The sequence below is a fragment of the Corythoichthys intestinalis genome, chromosome 21 (assembly GCF_030265065.1).
Source record: "Corythoichthys intestinalis isolate RoL2023-P3 chromosome 21, ASM3026506v1, whole genome shotgun sequence".
Classification (NCBI taxonomy): domain Eukaryota; kingdom Metazoa; phylum Chordata; class Actinopteri; order Syngnathiformes; family Syngnathidae; genus Corythoichthys; species Corythoichthys intestinalis.
Window position 1 is genome coordinate 32,277,726 of NC_080415.1, and position 21,677 is coordinate 32,299,402.

A 21,677-nucleotide genomic window follows, 5' to 3' on the forward strand; every position below is an offset into this window, starting at 1 on the left:
TGCTTTTTATCGTTTGACACAGTGACATTTCATTGGCGTTGTGTGGCTCCAAAGAAAGCGCTCGGGAATGAGCCCAAGTGAAAGGCGGAACAAGAAAAACCAAATTCCACTTGACGTTGCGGTCCAGTAGTTTTAAATGATGCTTTCAATCATTCCCGCCATCTCGGAGTGGATGGTGATTTAGTGGCGATGACTGAACGCCAATGATGTCATCTTTAATCCTTCAGGCCGCGTCACCCGGCCAAAAAGGAGACTTCACTGTTTCCTTCCTTTGCCATTCATCTACTTCCTACTGCTTGACCTACTTCCACCTACCATGATATTATGGGGACTTGATTTCATATTTGGTAAGTAGTCATGCCAAAGTTTAAAGGGACAGACAACACCTTAAAGGGACAGACAACACCTTTAGCATATGTTCACTTATTTATATATTCTTCTTTTTTCAATTGATGAAAATCTATTACCGTTATTTTCGGACTATTAAGGCGCACCTGACTGTAAGTCGCCACCCACCAAATTTGACACGAAAAAGACATTTGTTCATAGATAAGCTGCACTGGACTATAAGCCACAGCTGTCCTCACTGTATTATTGGATATTTACACCAAAATATACGTATCAATCGGTAACACTTTATTTGATACCATTAGACTGTAATAAGACCAAATGAACCACCATGATGCTTTGAACCAATTGGCTGCAAATCTTCATTGCTTCAGGAAGCTTCATTTGGCCATCACTGCTCCCTTGGCGGAGACAGTCAACCTCTGCTGCCACCTGCTGTCAACACTGTTGTCATCCAACATGCCTCCTAACATGCATTGCAGCGCTACAGATGTAAATAACAATCAAAATTCATGTTCTGTGTCAATTATTTCTTCAGTTACTTTTCCCGTTGTTTCATTAATTGCTAGTTATGATATTTGGTTACACTATTTGACAGTGGCACCATAAGACTGTCATAAGACAATCATAATTATGACATTAGACTGTCATGAGCATTCGCGAATGCTTACAACAGATGTCATTTAGTGTCATCCGGCAAATTAGCTCACTTTTGAATGGATGCAAAATGGATGCGAGAGTGAAATAATTTGCCGGATGACACTTAATGACATCTGTCATCAGCATTCGGTAATGCCCATGATAGTGTCATGTCATAATTATGACGGTCTTATGACAGTCATATGACGCCGCCGTCAAATAAAGTGTTACCTACTGACCCAAACAAATCAACAAATAAGCCGCTGGATTCAAAATGAGGGAAAAAAGTAGCTAATTATAGTCCGAAAATTACTGGATGTATTCTTTTTTTCTAAATTTAAAAAAAGGAAAAAACTGCAAATATTCTCTTTTTTTAAATGGTTGTGAATTTATTTTTCATTTTTAAATGATGAAAATTTATTATGAAGAACCATAAATGGAAAAACCACTAAACATTCTCTTATTAATTCAGTTATTTTTAATTAGTTTTGTCCTTAATATAAAAAAGAGAAAAAACTGTAAATATTATCTTTTTATTTTAAATATTTATTATATATTAATATATATATTTATGTATTTTTCATGTTTTGTTTGATATACATGTATTACTAAGAATAAAAAAAAAAAAACACCAAATATTGTCATAATAATTCATTTATTTTTAATTAATTTTCTTATTTTAAAAAAGAAAAAAAAACTTAAGTATTCTCATTTTTTTAAAAAATCTGTATTTTTATTTATTTATTTTTGCTTAAATACATACAAAAAAAGGGGAAAAAAACATACCGCTAAATATTGTCTTTATTATTATACATTTTGATTTAAAAAACAAATTAGGAAACAACTGACATTTTGCAAAATTTTAATTTTGTGAAAAAATAAATAAATAAAAAAATAAAAGTAAAAATATTAAATGATAGTCCTCAATCGGCCCAAAGAAGTTTTAGTTTTAAATTTTAATCCAGCAAGAAACAAAGCCAATGCGTATGATTTACTTTCGCGGGCCACACAACATGATGTGGCGGGCCAGATCTGGCCCCCAGGCCTTATATTAGACACCCATGCTTAAAGTATTTTAAATTACAAAACAAAAATCAGATTTTTAAGTTGATTTTGATGATGCAAAAAAAGTATACACAAGGAGTTATTTTAGCAAACATGTGTGAACTTTGCCCCGCTCTCGTTAATAAGCCCCCAATTTTGTTTATAATTTGAGCTGGCAGAGGCGGACTTGCTAATAAAACAGTTTATAACCTACAATCGGAGCCAACCAGAACCAAAACACCTCCGGATTATTGTTTTGAATAAAATGCAGTCACATAAACGCATGTTTGAGGGAGCCAAATGTAAGTAATGAGTTCAAAGAAGCCTTACCCTTGGACTGGTGGTTGTCATCAGCTGGCAGACACCTAGTAAAAAGAAAAAACACATGAAGTCACACTATCGTACTGTGACGACAGATATTCGCCCCATCAAAAAAAAAAAAGCGGTGCATCTGACAAAAAGACACGCGAGTGGAGCATTCGTCTTTAGGTAACGGATGTTAAATATGGATGGACAGAGCAGCTGGTGCTGCTGGGGTGGCAGAAGTGATGTAACAGGAGGAGGGGACGCAGACGCGCAGTGGTGGTGGCGGGCAGCTGGGCGGGGTCAAAGGTCGCAGAGGAAAGATGAATCAGGGTTGGCGTGTGGACAAAAGGCACGGGACAATATGCCTTTTAAAACAGTGGTTGTGAAAATATGCGTGAAAATTGTTGTGAAGTCATTTTAACTTGTTAGCATGATTGAGGATTTTAGCGTGGTGTTGGCTATCGATATGCTCCTGCCAAGAATTCATATATCGCTTCAAAAATGTCACTGTGGTCAAAAATTTAAAAAGGAACCAACAAGTTCCTACCCAAATCTTCAATTAGAATAGTGGCTTGACGTCCAATTCATTTTGACTGGATCTGACGTCTAGCGCTGTCAATGGCACTGAAACCAGCGCATGCCTTGTGGGCATTTACAGGTCACTTCCTGTTCATTTTGGCTAGGTTCATACTACAGGTCTTAATGCACGAACCGATTTTTTCGTGTTTTTCCAACTCGAGTCAGGCATTAATTTGACGGGACAAGTCGCATAGAAGCCAACCATTTCAAATTCGATTGAAGTCACTTTCGTATGTGGTTCAAATCCGATCTGGGCCACATTTTTTCAGAACTGTCAAGACTCCAAAATCGGAATTCATGCAACAATTACGTCAGTAAAGAGCAAGAGGCACGGAGGACGGCAGCCATGTAGGCATTAGCGCCTTGAACTCTGCTTTTAAGCACGAAGCGGGCTCGACCACAGTCATAAAAAAATAAAATGAAGAAAATAATAAGCCTTACAATTTTCGATTTTTATTCTGTGCGGCGAATGAGCAATATTTCATTATTGCACACATGGCCGAGTCGGGGCAAACTGCACCCACGTCATTTCAGGCACACACGTCAAAGCTCATCTGTGTGCGTATAAGCGTTCTATCAGTAGGGTTACCACCTGTCCCTTAAAATAAGGAACGATCCGAAATTGTGAATTAAATGTTGCGTTCCGTATTGAACTAATAGGGAATATAAACTAATAGATACATTTCTATGCGTTTTAGGAGTTTTGGGGATGTCCCTTTGTTTCTCTGCCTTTAAAGCTTCGGGTGCGAGGGGGGCGTCTCATATTTCTTATTTTTGAAAGGTGGCAACCCTATCTATCAGTCCATTTAAACTTTGAATATAAGACTAAACGGGGATTATTAAAGTCTGTTATTTGTGTCCTCTTTTTGGAAATCAAAATATGATCAATCCGGAACGACATACAGCTAGCATGTGTAATTTGATTTGATGCTTCTGCGCATGCGGGTCTCTTTGCTGAGCGCATCTCGGACTGCGAATTGGTGCGCATGCGTGATACTTGAACGGTCTCAATGGACAAAGGCAGTCTGAACGGGCACGGCACGCCAAAAAAACAGATATGGCAAAAAATCGGATTTGTGCATTAAGACCTGTAGTATGAACCTAGCCTTTGAGTCTCTATCTATTAATTTGGGGAAATTCTCGAGTCACTTACTGTTCAGTCACCCAAAATAAAGATGTGACCTGTAAATGCCGCCCAATCAACAGGACGTGACCTGTAAATGCCCCAAAATGAAAAGCAAACGACCAAAAATCAAGACGGAATTACCTGAAATGCCCCAAAATGAACTCACTCCCTGGCATTGGCCGCCACGGACATTCGTTCATAACTTCATTCACTGCCAACCCCAGTGTTTCCTACCAATGAACGAGACTGTGGCTGCCCACAATACCCCTTTCCCACTGGCCAAAAAACCCGTGTCAACCCGCTAACAATCGGCTTTTGGTGGCAGTGGGAAAGGTGCAGCAACCCGTGTCAATCAACCCGCCAAGCGACCCGCGTTAAAATCACCTCAGCTCTGATCGCCATGCAGTGTGAAAGCAAAACCCCAGGTCAACAGTCAACACCCTAATCTACGTGGTGACGTAGGCTAGTACGTGATGCGTCATAACAAAAAACAAAAACCATGTGCTCTAGCCCGGATCCACATACGGCGAACAGTCGGTGTAGCAGCGTTAGCAATAGCCATAACAGACGAAACAAAGGCTCTTCTCCTCCTCCTGTGACGTACACGACTCCTTTCAATTTCAAACCATAATTTACGTCGCCTACGTTGCCTCAGCACAAGCACAGTGTTGATCCTTTGCTGCATTTCGACCATTTTGCGGGCAGTAAAACGCATGAAAACAGAGAACACAAACAGAAAGGAGGCTTCCATGTTGCTTTGCATTGTTAACTTCCTTGAACTGAATGAATTCGGTCGCACTTGTCGAAGCGCATCTTAGCGTGGTGACGTCACGCACCTTACGCACGGCTGAGGAGGGATGGGGGTTAGACGGGTGGAAAAAAAAAAAAAAAGACACGGCTTCTTTCGTCAATGGGAAAGGTGCCAAATACCAATTGCTAGTGGGATCATGCATCGGCTTGGAAAAACGCGCGTTGACCCACTAGTTTCAGTGGGAAAGGGGTACAAATGTGTGCTCCAAAGGCACCTCCCACTTCAATTTCTTTTGACTAATTGTAGTTATCTTATAGGTCAAATCAGACCTCAGGAACAGAATGCAAGGAGAACACCTTGCTGCCTGCCTGAGAGTTTCCATAAATGGACCAAGCCCTGAAGCATTCAATTTTGGAAGAGCTATGGAAATTTTCTTCATAAAGCCAAGAAAAATTAAATGTTCAATGGCAGGGTGCAGAGTGTGTGAGTAGTGAGTGAATGAACAATGGATTGAATGAGTGAGTGAATGAATAAATGACTTTGTGTCATGGCTTTTTGATCCAAGATTAAATTTGAAATATTCCTGATATGCCTTTGTGTGTTCTTAAGGATGATACCAACCTGTTATGTTCATATACAGCAATTTATATTACATTCAGTGGTCTCAAAATGCCCTAAAGAGATACACCAGGCTTGAAAATGTACACACACACACCCTACCCCGAGGGTCTGAAACCTTCCCACCACAGTCTCCTAAAATCCTGTGGGAAAGAAACACTGCAACCCTCCCACTTCATACGGATTGGATGTCTACTCCTGACGTCTACTCATTCCAATTCACAGCAGAAGGATGAAAATAGATTTTTTTCTGATTATTACCGTATTGGCCTGAATATAAGAGAAAAGTGGGAGTCGTCTTATAGTCAGGGTCTAGACATTATACCCATTCATGACGCTAGATGGCGGCAGATATCATTGAAGCGAATGCTGAACTTGAGTCATGTTCTGTCATGACAGATCTCAGCTACTCTCAAGTTTAACCAGTTTGCATTATTTTATTGCAATGTTTTTCCTTATTCAGATTTGTTTTAGAGCTGAAACGAGTACTCGAGCAACTCGAGTAACTCGAGTTTAAAAACTGATCCGAGTAATTTTATTCACCTCGAGTAATCGTTTATTTTGACAGCTCTAAGCATCACGTTGTGCTCGGACTACTTTTAATGCGGGACAACGCGCTGTCACGTGCGGAGAGGAAGAAGGGGGAAAAAAAAACTTACTGCAGCTGACAGCCGCCACAAACGACGCCGACGTTGCCAAATACTAGCCCGCACGATGCTACGTTGGTAATAGCTAGCGTCTGATGCGTCTCATAAAGATCACATGTATGTTGAACTAGATGCGCAATGACAGACTCAGCCGCATCTGGGCAGCGTTATTAAACAGCCGCCATCTTAAAGCAGTACAGCGCTAAGCGCTAATAAAGAGCGCTAAGCGCTAATAAATAAGATTAACGTCACTGTCGCTACTAGCTCACGTAAAGTTAGCCCTGCGGAGGACTATGTTTCAATTAATTATGACCACTGTCGTTGCGTGGCTAACGTGTCTTACATACAGGCTTTAACATAACATAGCATTGTGGAGTGATGAGGGTGTAAAATAAAAACTTAATCATGCTAACTATCAATTTTAGCTCAGTAGTCATTGCTGGATAAAACACCAAGTAGCACTGGTCCCTAATGTGCTCCAGTACACCCTGTATCAAACATTTATTTTGAACACTGCAAAAACTCAAAATCCTAACAGGACTTACAGTTTAGACTAACTTAAAACTTAACTAGAACTTAAAAATGGCTTGACACAAAGAGAAATTCAATTGAAACACATGGGAAAAAATCCTAACTTTTAAGTGATGTGTGTTATCAAGCGTAACGGCATTTTTAGGTAATATATATATATATATATATATATATATATATATATATATATTTTTTTTTTTTTTTATTAAGATCTAAAAGTTTTTTGAGTGAAAGCAGTGAATTAGTCTTTTTTTTTTTAATTCTAGCTACAATATACATCGAAAATAAAGACATTGATTGACTGAAAATGGTTCAAGATTAGATGAAATGTCTTGTTTTCTCATGTATATTTATAATTGCTCTTCACCTAAAAATATATTTGTTTTATCCGATTACTCGATTAATCGATAGAATTTTCAGTCGATTACTCGATTACTAAAATATTCGATAGCTGCAGCCCTAATTTGTTTCAAGACTACGTCTACAGTTAGACCTCACTTTGATGGTTAATGCAGTTATTGGAATTTTGTTGTTTTATCACGATAGATTGGTTTATTTACATTTCAAAAACCAGAAGCCATTCATTTGCGAATGTGATTGCACTTAAGTTTACATATTTAAATATTCAGATATTAAGATTTGAATGAGGCAAAATAACATGCTTTTTCTCTCAAATATATTGTTATAATCATTTCTTTCAGATGTACTGTAATTATTTTCTGTATAAAAATTAATTTGGTGTTCAAAAAGTCTTTTTTTTCCCCTCAAACTTGAGTCTTGAAAAAGAGGGGGTCGTCTTATAATCAGGGCCGTCTTATATTCGGGCCAATACGGTAGTTGTTTTGTGAAATATATTCTATCATGATTTCATACAATATGTATGACGCATCGATAATTGTTCTATCCCCATATCGTGAGCCTTGTATCGTAAATCGTATCGTATCGTGATGTACGTAGATGTTTACACTAAAGTTGAAGCGATTGCGCGAATAATTCAAGTAACTCGTTTTTAAAAAATGATCGAGGAATTTTCTACTCATCGAGGAATCTTTTCATTTTGCCAGCTCTAAGCATGACGTTTTGCCTGGACTACTTTTAATGCGGCACAAAGTGCTGATGTCACGTGCAGAAGAAGAGAGAGGCGGCGGATATATTTGATTTCAACCACACATGAATATAGAGGTAACAACGAGGTAGCTGAAAGTTATGACAAAAACGCCCCAAGAAAAAGCAGAAAATGTCAAACGTGTGGGAGTATTTCAAGCTGGAGACCAAGGCAACCAAGGTCATGTATTCACTGTAAGCCAGCGCTTGCATTTATTGCATATATTTTGAACACTGCAAAAACTGAATTTGTTTTTTGTTTTTTTGTTTTTTCCTAGTCACATCTGTGACGCAATCGTTGTCTGTTTTCAACAATGTACATCTAAAATAAAGACATTTATTGTCTAAAAAATGGTTCAGTATTAGGTGAAATGTCTTATTTTCTCATGTATATTTATAATTGCTCAATACCTAAAAAAAAAAAAAAAAGTTTTATCAGATTATTCGATTAATCGAAGGAATTTTCAGTAGAGTACTCGATGACTAAAATATTCGATAGCTGCAGCCCTAGTTCCCACCCCTAGCTCAAATGTTGTCAAGATGAGAATTCCTGTTTGGGTCAGATAAACCTGTTACCCGCCAGTCTAAATTATCACTAGGGCGACTGAGCGCTTGTTTCCTTTGTGCTATTTCTGATGCGCAACCCTTCAAATATCTCGCCATACAAGGTCCAGTAATTATGTGCATCTCTGTCACACACAATGAACACGCGAGTCATCCAGAGGGCAACATTACATGTCTGAATACATGAAGTAATCTCCTAAAACTGAAAGACAAGAATAACAATGATAGCATATCTTTCTCAATTCATATGTAGTTGCGAACATTGACTGTAACATTAGTTTTCTTCTCAGGAGTTGGAGAGCTCTTATTCAGTGATTCAGTGCCATTGACGATGACAGACTCCCAATTGTGTTGATTTTTTCATCATTCTTTTGTCACATTTAATTGAGTTTGTTACAAGTAGGCGTCGACTTCATTTGTACTGGGAGAGATAAAAACATAGTAATCCCTTTATTCTTTCTAGAGTTAGCACGAAATTCCTTTTCTGACCTCTGAGACCTTTGACCTCATTACTCCAAATTTAATCATCTCTTCCATTGCATATTGCGAACAAACCCTGCAAGGTTGATAACAATCCCTTCATACAATCTTTGAATTATTGTGAAATTAATGTTTTGACCCCTGTGATCTTTGACTTTTGACCTCACTACCCCAAATTCACTCACTTCTTCCGTTTCATATTGCGAACACATCCTGCAAGTTTGATAATTTTTATACAATCTTGAATTATCGTGAATTTTTTTACCTCTGTGAGTTTTGACCTTTGACCTCACAAATCCAAATTTATTCACCTCTTCAGTTTTATATTACGAACACATCCTGCAAGTTTGATAATCCTTTATACAATCGTGAATTATCAAAAAAATATTTTTTTGACCTATGTGAGCTTTGACCTTTGACCTCATTACCCCAAATTTACTCACTTTATATTACAAAAATATTTTTCTTCATTTGTAGTTTGTAACATTTACTGTAAAATCATTTTGCTTCTTGTATTAGTAACGTTCTTAACTCTTTCAGTACCATTGACGATGATTGACGTCCAATGGTGTGGCTTCTTTCATCTTTCTGCAGTGAATTTAATTGACTATATCACTAGTAGATGCCCAATTCATTTAAACGCCCACTTCAAATGGATTACATGTCTTGCGCCATCAATGATAGAGAATGTGTTAACTACTTGGCATAGTTGCAGTACCACCATGCCCGCAAGCCCCAAACTATGTATCATCAAATCGTCTTTCTCACTTCCTCCTCCAGGCTGTTTTTTAGTCGAGATCAGACAAGTCGGGCTATGCGCTTTGTAAAATCCTCAGCTTGATTAGACCTCAAACACTCACAGGGCCATGACTGAACATGTTTCAGCCCATTCCACCACCATAGTGTTCAAATAAAACACTTACATTTACATCATAATACCATGAATGGTCAAAATTTCCAAAATTTTCCTGTTATATATGATTTTTTCTGACCAATGAATTCGGCAACACCTTGCTGGTTTTCATTTGCGCACGTTTCTTTGTATAGTAGCATTATGAAAATAAGTCCCCACACATTACAAATGGATTGGACGTCTATCCCTGCCAATGGCAGCTAAAAACTCAACTTTATTTCAAAATCGAGATTCCTCACAGGACGTTTAAGTCAAATAAAAGAAGCCTCTCGCATGTCCGTACCAAAATAAATAAAGCTTTGCGCACATGGCCACTTTAGGAAACGCTAGCAGATGTGTTTACGTCAAGGCTTAATACCTCTCTCTTCATTGAGTTCAACAGTTCCATTGAGTCACATTTTGCTGGAAGCGACGCCACTTTCCCACTCCATTTGCAGACAGTTAGGCACATTAGCTGCGCAGCAATCGTCTTAAATAACCGGTGATTTTTGTCAGACGATAGCTTTATAGAGGGCGACAAATGCAATTCAATTGATGCAAATTGAGCTTTTATCTCGAAGTGTAGTGCCGCGCTTTAGAAAAAAATATTGTACGGCCCATTTTATGTCACGATATTGAGACGCCATGATAGAATGCTAAGAATTTTTAATATTTGATGAAACATTGTACAACTACAAACTGCAACTTCTAGAGAAATTACGATGGGGCCTTGGTGTGGTAGATACAGATCTATTAGATCACCTCCTGTTGAATTGGGGACATTTCGGGAAACTTCCTGTTGATATAAGGTCACTTCCTGTTGATATTTAGGCATACATGGCCGTCAATGGCATTGACATGCATGGCTGTCAAGGGGCTTACTTGGGCGCCAGTTAAATGTCAATTGACTGTAATGGTAAGTGTATGGCCAAAAATCAAAACCACGCGTTTTTCTGCCATAGAAAATGAATAGGAAATTTGGACGTACATTGCTGTCAATGGCATGGACGTGCACGGCTGTCAGTGACATCAAATTACTTTTGTGCCAGTTGAATGTCAATGGGCCGTATTGGTGAGCGTATGGCCAAAAAATCAAAACCATGTTTTTCTGCCATTGAAAAATGAGTGGGAATTTGGACGTACATTGCTGTCAATGGCATGGAAGTGCATAGCTGTTATTGACATCAAATTACGTGTGTGCCAGTTGAATGCAAATGGGCTGAAATGTGAAGTTTTTAGTCAAAAATAAAAAATAACCACACAGGTATTTCTGCCATTGTAAATGAATTTGGGCGTACATTGCTGTTAATGGCATTACATGGGTTCCAGTTGAATGTCAATGGGCTGTAATGGTACGCGGGAAAAAAACAGAGTTACCTATGTTTTCCTGCCATTGAAAAAGAAGGGGAAATGTTTGCCATCAGAAATGAATTGAACGACGTACATGGCAATCAATGGCCTCCCCATGAAATGAATGGGCAAGTTTTTGTCGAATTTTGAGGGAACCGTAATTTTTGGAAAATTCTGTATACAACTTTTATGCCCCTTACCGTCCTGGGGTTTTTTTTAAGAGTAAATTACGCGATTTGGTCAAAAATTGTAGGACTAGATACATTTTGAATTTTTCTTGTGTTTAATGTGTATCGCAGGTCTATTTATGCTGTAAAATAGAATCAGGTTTTATATTGTTTTGGCGATATGTATCATCATATCATACAGCACGAGCACTAGCATAAACTAAAACTAAGTTGGTACCAAGTACCAAACAAACAAGTTTCCATGGGTGTGGCTAAGGTGCCATTAATTGCAGGGCAAATTAATGGAAACAAGCATTCACCAAATTTATTTGAATATTGGAAGAAGCTAAAGAATCAATTATCTACCATTGTACCATTACCTGATATTGGACGATGTCTTGGCAGGAGGCGGAGCTTCCGTTTCCAGTTTAAAGTGACTTCTTGTCTCCATCCCATAATCGACATCAGTGTGCATCTCCGTTTTACTCTTCAGGCCTCTCCTAGTGTACGTTTGCTCCGACCCATTATCCTCGCACTTTTCCTTTTCGGATGAATCTGCTATTTTCCTGTCCCGATTGCGGACATACTTGGAGGTGAATTCGTCGGGGGCGCCGTAGCGCTCAGCCAGCTCCCTCCTCCTCTCGGCTTTGTAGCGGGCAATCCGTTCGGCTTTGGTTTCTGGGGCTGAGCTCTGTAAGGTGTCGATGGCATCCATTTTGCGCTTTGGCAATGAAGAAGTAGATTGCAGAGTCACTCCAAAGCGTGGTGCTAATCCATCAAAATGACAGCACTGCAACAAAACAAAGCAAAAGATAGACATCAGTAATGGTGCATTGTGTAATTGTCAAACTTGATTTGGAAGGACACGCAGTGCGACGCCAGTGTTCTGAGGGAAGTGGCCACAGTTTGCTCAGCTGTGGAGCTTCGGGCCAAACCATTTGAGTCAGCTCACGGCCCCCCGTGAGAATGATGTCAGCTATCTCAGCTTGCATAGAGACTCCACTGCATCCACAAGGCATGTCCCAAAAGCATGATTAACTCATTGGCTGCCGTTGATAGTGATGGACAAACATGAGTATTGGGCACACAGCATCACATTCACATCCACAACCTTCCTACTATTACAGCTTGAATGTTTTCGCTGCCATCGATGGCGATAGACATCCAATTAAGTGCTGCAATGATTATCTGGGTCTTTTAGACCCAGATAATGTTATTAAATGAGTAATTCGATTAGAAAAAAAGCTTCGAATCAAATTTTGCTGCTTTGAGTATTCATTTAATTAGAGTGGTGTTGTAATAGTTTGGTTTATAGTGTTTGCATGTAGTTTTATGGATTTGGGTGGATACACTGCCCTCTAGTGTCAACAGTAAATATGTACAAACTAATTTAACATAGTTAAATCCAGCAGCTCCCTGTTAAGACTAACATAAGGCAAGTTTTTTTTGGGGCGAATATGTTTTTTATACATTCATAATTTAGTTTATGGTATATTTAGTAGGGCTGTCAAAATTAACGCGTTAACGGGCGGTAATTAATGACGTTAAAATATTTAACGCATGCGCGGAACGACCCACTCACGCATTGCCGCGAACGCACTACAATGGTGCCGTTTTATGTATATTGAGAGCTAAGAGGCAGAGACAAGCAAGTGGAGTGAATACAGGGATTCATCGGAGCCGCGCTATTTATTGGTATAAGCTTTGGCATCTCTTCCACAACAATTATAACTATAGTAGTGAGCGATGTGGGGAAGAATGACAGGAGATGATCTTTTTCTTAACACACTGTATTGAACATAACGCCGAGAATATATACCATTTGCAGCCACCAATGACAGTCATGGTGGCCCAACTTCCCATCATGCATTTGGGCAGTAAAGAACAGTTAAGTCGCTACAGTATCATTTAGTGAAAGCACAACAAAAATAATATTCCTATCTCTCAAAAAATAAAAATAAATAATGTTTCATAAAAAGAAAAGGGCTCAATGCAGAGAGAACTGGCATTCCCAATCAAAATAGCTATGCAAAATAATACTCAGACATTGGTCAAACTCTTTTCGTTTAGCTCAACAAATACACTAGATGGCAATATTTAGTCACAATATACAAACTTAAAATTACTATAACTTGTACTCAAATTTATCTTTTAAGAATTACAAGTCTTTCTATCCGTGGATCCCTTTCACAGAAAGAATGTTTATAATGTTAATGCCATCTTGTGGATTTATTGTTATAACAAACAAATACAGTACTTATGTACAGTATGTTGAATGTATACATCCGTCTTGTCTTATCTTTCCATTCCAACAATAATTTACAGAAAAATATGGCATGTTTTAGAGATGGTTTGAATTGCGATTAATTAATTTTTCAGCAGTGATTAACTCGATTAAAAATTTTAATCATTTGACAGCCCTAATATTTAATTGTGTTTTTGTGGGAATACGTGTTTGAATGATTTGTTAAGAGCATTATAAAAAATTTAAAAAAGTGCATTTATAGCATTTAAGCTAGCAGACTTTTGCTACGCAGGTTAGTCAATTATTCGATTGTTGGAGTTAGATCCTCATTGATTTATTTTTTTATAACATTTGAGGCAAAGCTCAGTTATTTTATTTTTAAATTAAAGTGCAATTCCGCATAGTTTCAAGAAACACTCTGAAACTTTATTTTGTATTTGCATTGAATGTACTTTTAAAAGTACAATCTTAGCAAGCCTTTGTTTTACATCTGCTGAAATTTATTCTGCCACTATTCGATTATTCGAACAAACTAGTTGACAGATTAATGGACTACTAAAATAATCGATACTTGCAGCCCTAGTCCGTCCATTTGATCTGGGAGGGCTGGCAGTGATCGAACAACATTGATAGACTGGTGACTGTGCAGCTGGGGAAAGAACGAGTCTAAACTTGTTTGGTTCAGATGAAGACAATAAAATGCCGTTTTAAACTCATTCATTGACATTTAAACTTGGATGGCTGGCTGGCTGGCATTGGAGATCATGTTCAGCTGGACAAATTACAAAAAACAAGTGTTATTACCATGTTGTTACAATGTAATTACATATGTTAAGTCATTCACTCCCATTGGAAGCCATGGATAGCAACTATTTTAACAGAGATGGCTGGCATTTAATGATCATGTTAGACGTCACGATAGACGTCCAATCTTATTTGGACTGGGAGGGCTGAAATTTATCGAACCTCCCAGTCCAAACAGATTGGACGTCTATTGCTATCAATGGCAGCTAATGTGTTAAAAGTAACACACAGTGAGAAAAATTAGTCAATTTAAAACTTGATACCAATACATGCTAGGCCTCCCAGTCCAAAAGCATGGACATCTATCGCTGTCAATGGTAATAAAACATTTAATGCCATCTCTCACAGTTCAAAATTACTTGACGTCTATCGCTGTCAGGGGCAGTGAACGAGTTAAAATATTTTACCTCCCGCCAAATTGGGGTTGTTAATCGCTTCTTGAACATTAGCCAAGCCACATGAGGACTCTGTACTTACTACTAACACGATAGGGATGAGAAACTCCAAATTTCCCAGTAAATGGGCAAATGAGCACACTTGTGCATGGTTAACCTATCACATGAAGAGACTCCCGTAAAATGCCTAACTGTGAAAATCATTTTACTTTGACATTTTGTGGAATATTCAATAACATTTTGACAGCTTCCACAAAAAATGTGGTCCATTGAATTAGAAAACTGTGATGAGATCATTTTTGTTCCGCTGAATATCTCAAGAGCTGAAAACCGCATGTCTTGCGACAGGGCTGTAAACCTTCAGTTTGTTCCACACCAGCGGTGGAAGAGGGGGGGCTTTTCCACAGATTATTCTCCTTCTAGCACAAGTCAGCGCTAGATGCTTTAGGGTAGAGATCCACTGGAAAGTCAGTGATTGAAAAATGTTCTTAAGTCTTTTGGCGTCGTTACGACGCCAGCAAACACCGTTAGGGGAAGGATTTTGGACAGGCTAACTAGTAAGGGTGGGAATCTCTAAGGCTAGGTTCATACTACAGGTCTTAATGCACAAATCAGATTTTTTTGTCATATTCGCTTTATGGCGTGCCCGTTCAGACTGCCTTTGTCCATCGAAACCATTCAAGTATTACGCATGCGCACTAATTCGGAGTCAGACACTCGCTGAGCAAGATGCATGCGCAGAAGCATCAAAACAAATGACACGCATGTCATCCGTCATTCCAGGGATATCATATTTTTCTTTTCAAAAAGAGGACACAAATAACAGAAATAAATAATCCCCGCTTAGGCTTATAGTCAAAGTTTATATGGATCGATAGCATGCACGCACTGTCCGTGCATGTCACACACACATACAGGCAGTTTTCCCCGACTCTCGGCCGTGTAGTTAATGTTAAAATATTGCTCACATAGAGCATGGAGAAAACCGATCATTCTCAGGCTTATCCTCAACCCATTTTTATTTTTCATGACTGTTGTCAAGCCCGGCCATTCCCCAAAAAGCCGTGTTCACTGCAAGCTAGGCGCTAATAACGCACAGCTGCACCGCTACCTAAGCGTCTCTCTCGCTATATGATGACATAATTGTTGCATGAATTCCGATTTGAGAGACTGGACAGTACAGACCGCCGCGACAGCCAGGAAAAATGTGGCCCAGATCGGATTTGAACCACATACGAAAGTGACCCAGATCGGATTTGAAATGGTCCAGTTCTATGCGACTTGTCCCGTTCAAACCGTCAAGTTAATGCCTGACTCGAGTCGGAAAAACACGAAAAAATCGGATTTGTGCATTAAGACCTGTAGTATGAACCTAGCCTAAGTTGCTCATGATATGATACGGTTCGCAATAACGATTATCTCACGATTGATAGATTGGTCAGAAAGCTTCATCTACGATACAAGATGGAAAACAAGCTATTTATATAAAAATATAGAGACATCTCTATATACAGTGCCTTCCATAATTATTGGCACCCCTAAAAAAGATGTGTTCTTTACCATCTAATAATTTTTTTTTTAATTCAAATAATATGGGACCTTAATGGAAAAAAAGAGAAAAATCCAACCTTCAATACAAGTGTATTCATTCAGTGGGGAAAAAAATTCAGTTGAAGCCTGGGACCGTGTGTATTTTTGTGTGAGACCAAGATTGAGCTTTTTGGCAACAAACACTCTAAGTGGGTCTGGCGTGCCACGAAAGATGCGCATGCTGAAAAGCACCTCATACCCACTGTGAAGTATTGGGGGGGGGGGGGGGGGGCAGTGATGGTGTGGGGCTGTTTCGCTTCCAAACGCCCTGGGAACCTTGTTAGGGTGCATGGCATCATGAATTCTTTGAAATACCAGGACATTTTAAATCAAAATCTGTTGCCCTCTGCCCGAAAGCTGAAGATGGGTCGTCAATGGGTCTTTCAGCAAGACAATGACCCTAAACATATGGCCAAATCTATACAGAAATGGTTCAAAAGACACAAAATCAAGCTCCTCCCATGGCCATCTCAGTCCCCAGACCTTGTTTTGTTGGCAAAAGGGGGTTGCACAAAGTATTTGTACAACACCAGGGGTGCTAATAATTGTGACACACATTATTTGATGTCAAATAATTTTTTCTTTATGTGGGATTTTTTCCCCCACTGAATGAATGCACTTGTATTGAAGAATGGATTTTTCCTCTTTTTTTCCATTAAGGTCCCATATAATTTGAATTAAAAAAAATATTAGAAGCTAAAAAACACATCTTTTTCAGGGGTGCCAATAATTATGGAGGGCACTGTATCTGTATATATAAGAATACAAAATGATACACCAAGAGCTAGCGGTGCGTTACACTGACATGACTGACCATGATGCACCGCAGTCGTCATGCGCAGAAGGCCTGGTCAACTGAGCAGAGAAGGGCGGTTGGGAAACGCATCCGAAAATTTCTAATCTAAACGTATAATCATTTTCAGCCGAGAGTCTTATATTCCGATCTCAGCTGCAGGAGAACGAAGGGTGAGTGAAGAGAGGTCAGCGTGCCGGTGAAGTGGAATCAATTAGCTTACTCCAAGAACATTTTCTGTAATGATCCAAGTGGAGCTTGAAGAAAAACTCAGAGGCCTCAGTTCTGACTCATGACCACCTGCTAGGCAATGAAAACAGGCCAGAATCAGGTTTCTCTCGCGCTCTCTGAAGAGTAATAAGACTGAAATATTACAGTGTTCAGCCTGACCTCTTGTAATCCTCCCCCACTTGACAAAACACAGCAAGGGATAAAGTGGAACCCCTTTCACACGGACTTTCTGCAAAATTGGCGTAGCAGAGATTGAACAGTAGAGTTTAGATAAACCTAGCGTGTCCATACTTGTCAGATCTTGAAAGTTTGCTGTGGGTCATTTAGGGCTAGACAATAGAAAGTTTTGTGATCTCATTTTATCACAGATTTTATTGGTAGTTTGTTTTACATGGTTTTTTGCAGCTTCTTGTATATTTTGGGCCTAATTCCACTGTTGTTTGACGCTGTGAACTTGACTAAAGAGGAAGAATGAAAACAGGATTAACTAGCATTGGGCAATCCAGTTTTTTCCCCATATCGTCCTATCTTGATTCTTTTAATGATTCATTTTTTTCTTTAAGTTTTTATACAATGGCAACCACCATTGTATGTTAGCATCAGTGTTGTTTTTGTCAACGATGATAACGAAAATATTTCTTCAACAAATTTTTTTTCATGACAATGACATCACGACAACGCGCTGAAAACGTGTTTTGGGAGACTAAACCAAAACGAGATGGATGCCAGTTGTCGTCTGATGACACGAGAACGAGATGAAAATTCACCATAGTTTCTGTCATAAATTCACAATGTGTGTTTTTTCTTATGGTATATGTAGTTAAAACGCACTTAGCAGTGTTTGGTCGTGTCACTCATGTGACGTGCTGCGCCTCCCCCCGAGTAAGCGTGTGTGTGGGGCCTTTAAAGGTCCTTTAAAGGTCTGTGCTGAGTGGTCATTAGACACTAAACTAACTTGTAGCGTTCGCATTAGCATTAGCATTTAGCGGGGTGACTTGGTGTCTATTTAAATCTTGGAAAGATTTTCACATACAGTTCGTGGCGTCCAGGTAAGTTTAATTAATTGCAAATGTGTCGTTTTCCTGCTGAGTGTGTATTATCATCATGAAATGGTGATGTCCTTGTAGACTCTACAGTTATGTGCTCGTCTGTCATGTTCATTCCAAAATGTTGAAAACATTTTATTTATTTATGGACTAAATCTTTTGAAGTTTATAGACAAAAACATTTTGAGAATCGTCGACTAAAACTAGACAAAATGTGTGAGTTTTAGGTGACTAAACCTAGACGAAGACGAACACATTTTGAAATGACTAAAATATGACTGATAAGTATTTTCGTCCAAAAGACTAGGACTCAGGTGAAAATTAAAATGGCTGACAAAAACAACACTGGTTAGTAGAGGCGTGCAAAATTTCAGATTCTTAGATTATTCGCGATTCGGCCATGGAAGATTCGAGAACGATTCACAAACATCCAAATTCCGATTATTGAATTATACAAGGTAAAGCGGAAATAAAACGCAGTCAGCGCGGTCTTCAGGACGCAATGAAGAACGGACCGAGAGTAAATATCATGTGCAGCTAATGCCGCGAGGTAAAAAAAAAAAAAAAACAATAATACCTGACTGTGGCCATCAGCCGCTACAAACAGCGCCCAGTTGCTAGTTGCTACAGAGATACGGCAACATATGGCTATGGTAGATATCACATATATCTAGACTAGATGTGAAATGACAGACTTTCCCGTGCTAGTAAAGAGCAACCATCTTAAAGCAGTGGACTTCTCTAGAAGGCTCTGTTGTAGAGAACCTTATTACTTTTTATCTAAAATACCCCTAAATCGGCAAAATCTTGACTTGAATCTATCTTTAATTGATGAAACAGTTTTAAAACTTTCACATGTCGAAAGTAGACATGAGGGAAATTATGGAATAACGGGCGCAATTTTAACAACTTTAACGGTTGATTCACAACATTTAATTAATTTAATGTAGTTTAAAGCTGCTGATACAGAATGGGGACTTGAGTATTTTATTTACTGTTTTTAACCGGTAACTTGATACTAAAATAGTAGTTTGGTTTAATTAGCCTAAGAGGATTTTTTAACAATTTTGGAACAAATATACATAACATAAAAAAAAAAAAAAAAAATGGGGGGAGGGGGGCATCAATAATCGATTTATAATCGAATCTGAGTCTCTGAATCGTAATCATAATCAAATCGTTAGGTGAAGAAGAAAGCAATGAAAGCATCCTCTCCTGAAATCGTGAGAACCAGGGAGGACAGCGGGTGAAAGCCCATCTGGAACCAGCCAAGAGTTTACTTAATGTCGGGTGAAAGTTTGGCGAAGCTCCCTTAAGCCTGACTCCAACACGTTTGCTTGTAGCGTTAGCCTACCGGGCTTCTGTTTGGCTTCCTGAAAACCACGTGACTCCATACGTAAGCACACTGACTGCTTTCTTAAAGGAGAATGAACATAGCCGAACAACACAGAGTCAAAGCGGGATGAAAAGACTATATTTTCTTGTTTTATTAAATTACCGAATTTACCGACATGGTCAAAATTACGTCGGTCATCGTGAAGAATTTCGGTAACGGTAAATTTTCGGTTTACCGCCCTGCTCTAATACTTATATGTTCCAATTTGCTAATATGTTTTGACAAATAAAAATCCTGTTTAATGGATTTTTTTTTCAACCCAGATATCTCAAAGTAACACAGTTTAGAGTTGTAATGGCAATACCATGATACCATGTAACTGTGATATTTTGGCTTAAGGTTAGCATACTGTCAACATCTCATACCGGCACATGCCTAATTGAGATTTTTGGGAGCCAAAACCAAGAGTGAGATTCAGACCAGGTCAAGATTAAGACTTTTGCGAGTAGGCAGAGACCAAAACATGACTATGATCAAGACCAAAACCAAGTGAGTCAATACCCGGGCTAAGACCAAAACTGCAACTAAAACAAAGTCAAGACTTTTGGGATTCAAAATCAAGACCCAAAATCAAGACTGAGACATAGCCTGAGTCTTTCAGGTATGACACTAAATCAAGCCCTTCAAATTTAGTGTTCAAACAAGACTGGTCTTGGGTTTACATGACAACACTAGCAAATACAGATAAACTGCAATTCCCCTATTACAGGCCATGGTACATAACTGACACCTTTTGGTCACGCTTTCACCACCAAATACGGCATTTTTTAGTTGCAACTTGAGGTCATCAGTCACTGCAAAATAACAAAACAAAAGTAAAATAACGCAGACTTACTTAGCTCAGTTTTTGGAACACCTTCCTCTCATGTCAATCCCCTCCTTACGAATTGCCTTAAGAAGGCAAAAGGATCCCCGGGCTGGCTGTTGATTTCAGAAGTAGGCATAAGCTTACGTAAGTCACCTCGATTACTACTTCCTAAAAAAGGAGCGTAAAAAGCACACGGGGACTACTTTGTTTGGAAGGTGGCACTGTTATTTGAAGCAACAGGCATTAGAAGTGAGTCATTTTTGACTGAATTCAAAAATAGTACCGCGTCAGTGTTTCTACTTTTGTTCCACCACCTTGCTAGGTATGCCGCTAGACTAGTTTTACCAGCAAATTGAGAAAGACTGCTTTATTTCTGCTCCTCTAGGGCATACAAACAAACGGAATCCTCAGTTTCCAGTCACGAGGGTGATCTTTTAACCTCCTCTTGTCCACTAGGACTTCTTAACTGGCTCAGTGAGGAGGATCTGTTTCTAATAATTACTTTGAACAAAAACGTTTATGACGCTCATATTATTAGCGCGTGTAATCATTCCCACATATTCTACCTCAAAACAAGCGTAATAAAGCCTGAATGTTTTCAAGCTTAACCCTTTGATGCCTGAATTAATATTGAACTTCGTCAGTGCCATTGACGATGCAAGACTGGCATTTAACCATTTTTCTGCTCTGAAATGAAATGAGTTCTTCATTAGTAGACGTCCAATCCATTTGAAGATGGAAGGTGGCAGTAAATGGACATACTGCCGGCCCACTTGGATTGGACGTCTATTGTTGTCAATGGCAGCAAAAGAGTTAAAGGGAACCATGGACAGAAAGACTTGTAGTTCTTAAAAGAAAAAATGTGAGTACGAGTTATAATAATTTGATAATCAAACCCCTCTTAATGTTTTCGTCTTTATAAAATTTGTTTAACTAGTAGGTTGCCATTGTTGTTGACGACGCAATGCACTTTGGGCAGTGACATCACTGGGCAGTGCTGCCGTACTTCCACAGTGTCGCTAGTTAGCTACATAAACATGTCATGAAAACAAAAAGCATTGATGCAACTACCAACGAGGGGATATACAACCAAGTAAGTCAATATCTCGGCAAGCCGCCTAGGATCGATTTAAAGACACTGCTGATGACCTGGAATTGGATGCAGGTATGACGTTGAGAAGTCATCCCAATTTGGCAAAATGTAGGAATTTTAATTTAAAACA

The 21,677-nt window shown here is 38.9% G+C and overlaps 1 protein-coding gene across 3 annotated transcripts in view; it reads right to left on the reverse strand.

The window, feature by feature from the left end:
• svild (supervillin d) overlaps positions 1-21,677 on the reverse strand; it is a 91,765-nt gene that overhangs the window by 50,090 nt on the left and 19,998 nt on the right. For 2 of the 3 annotated variants that reach the window (XM_057825694.1, XM_057825691.1), the window contains exons 2-3: positions 11,527-11,936; positions 2,362-2,396 (exon numbers count right to left, since the gene is read on the reverse strand). In XM_057825694.1, the coding sequence (XP_057681677.1) occupies positions 2,362-2,396; positions 11,527-11,861 (370 nt within the window). In that variant the 5' untranslated portion in view covers positions 11,862-11,936. Of the gene's footprint in view, positions 1-2,361; positions 2,397-11,526; positions 11,937-20,481; positions 20,750-21,677 lie in introns of those variants that run through there. The other variant, XM_057825692.1, reaches the window with a different exon arrangement.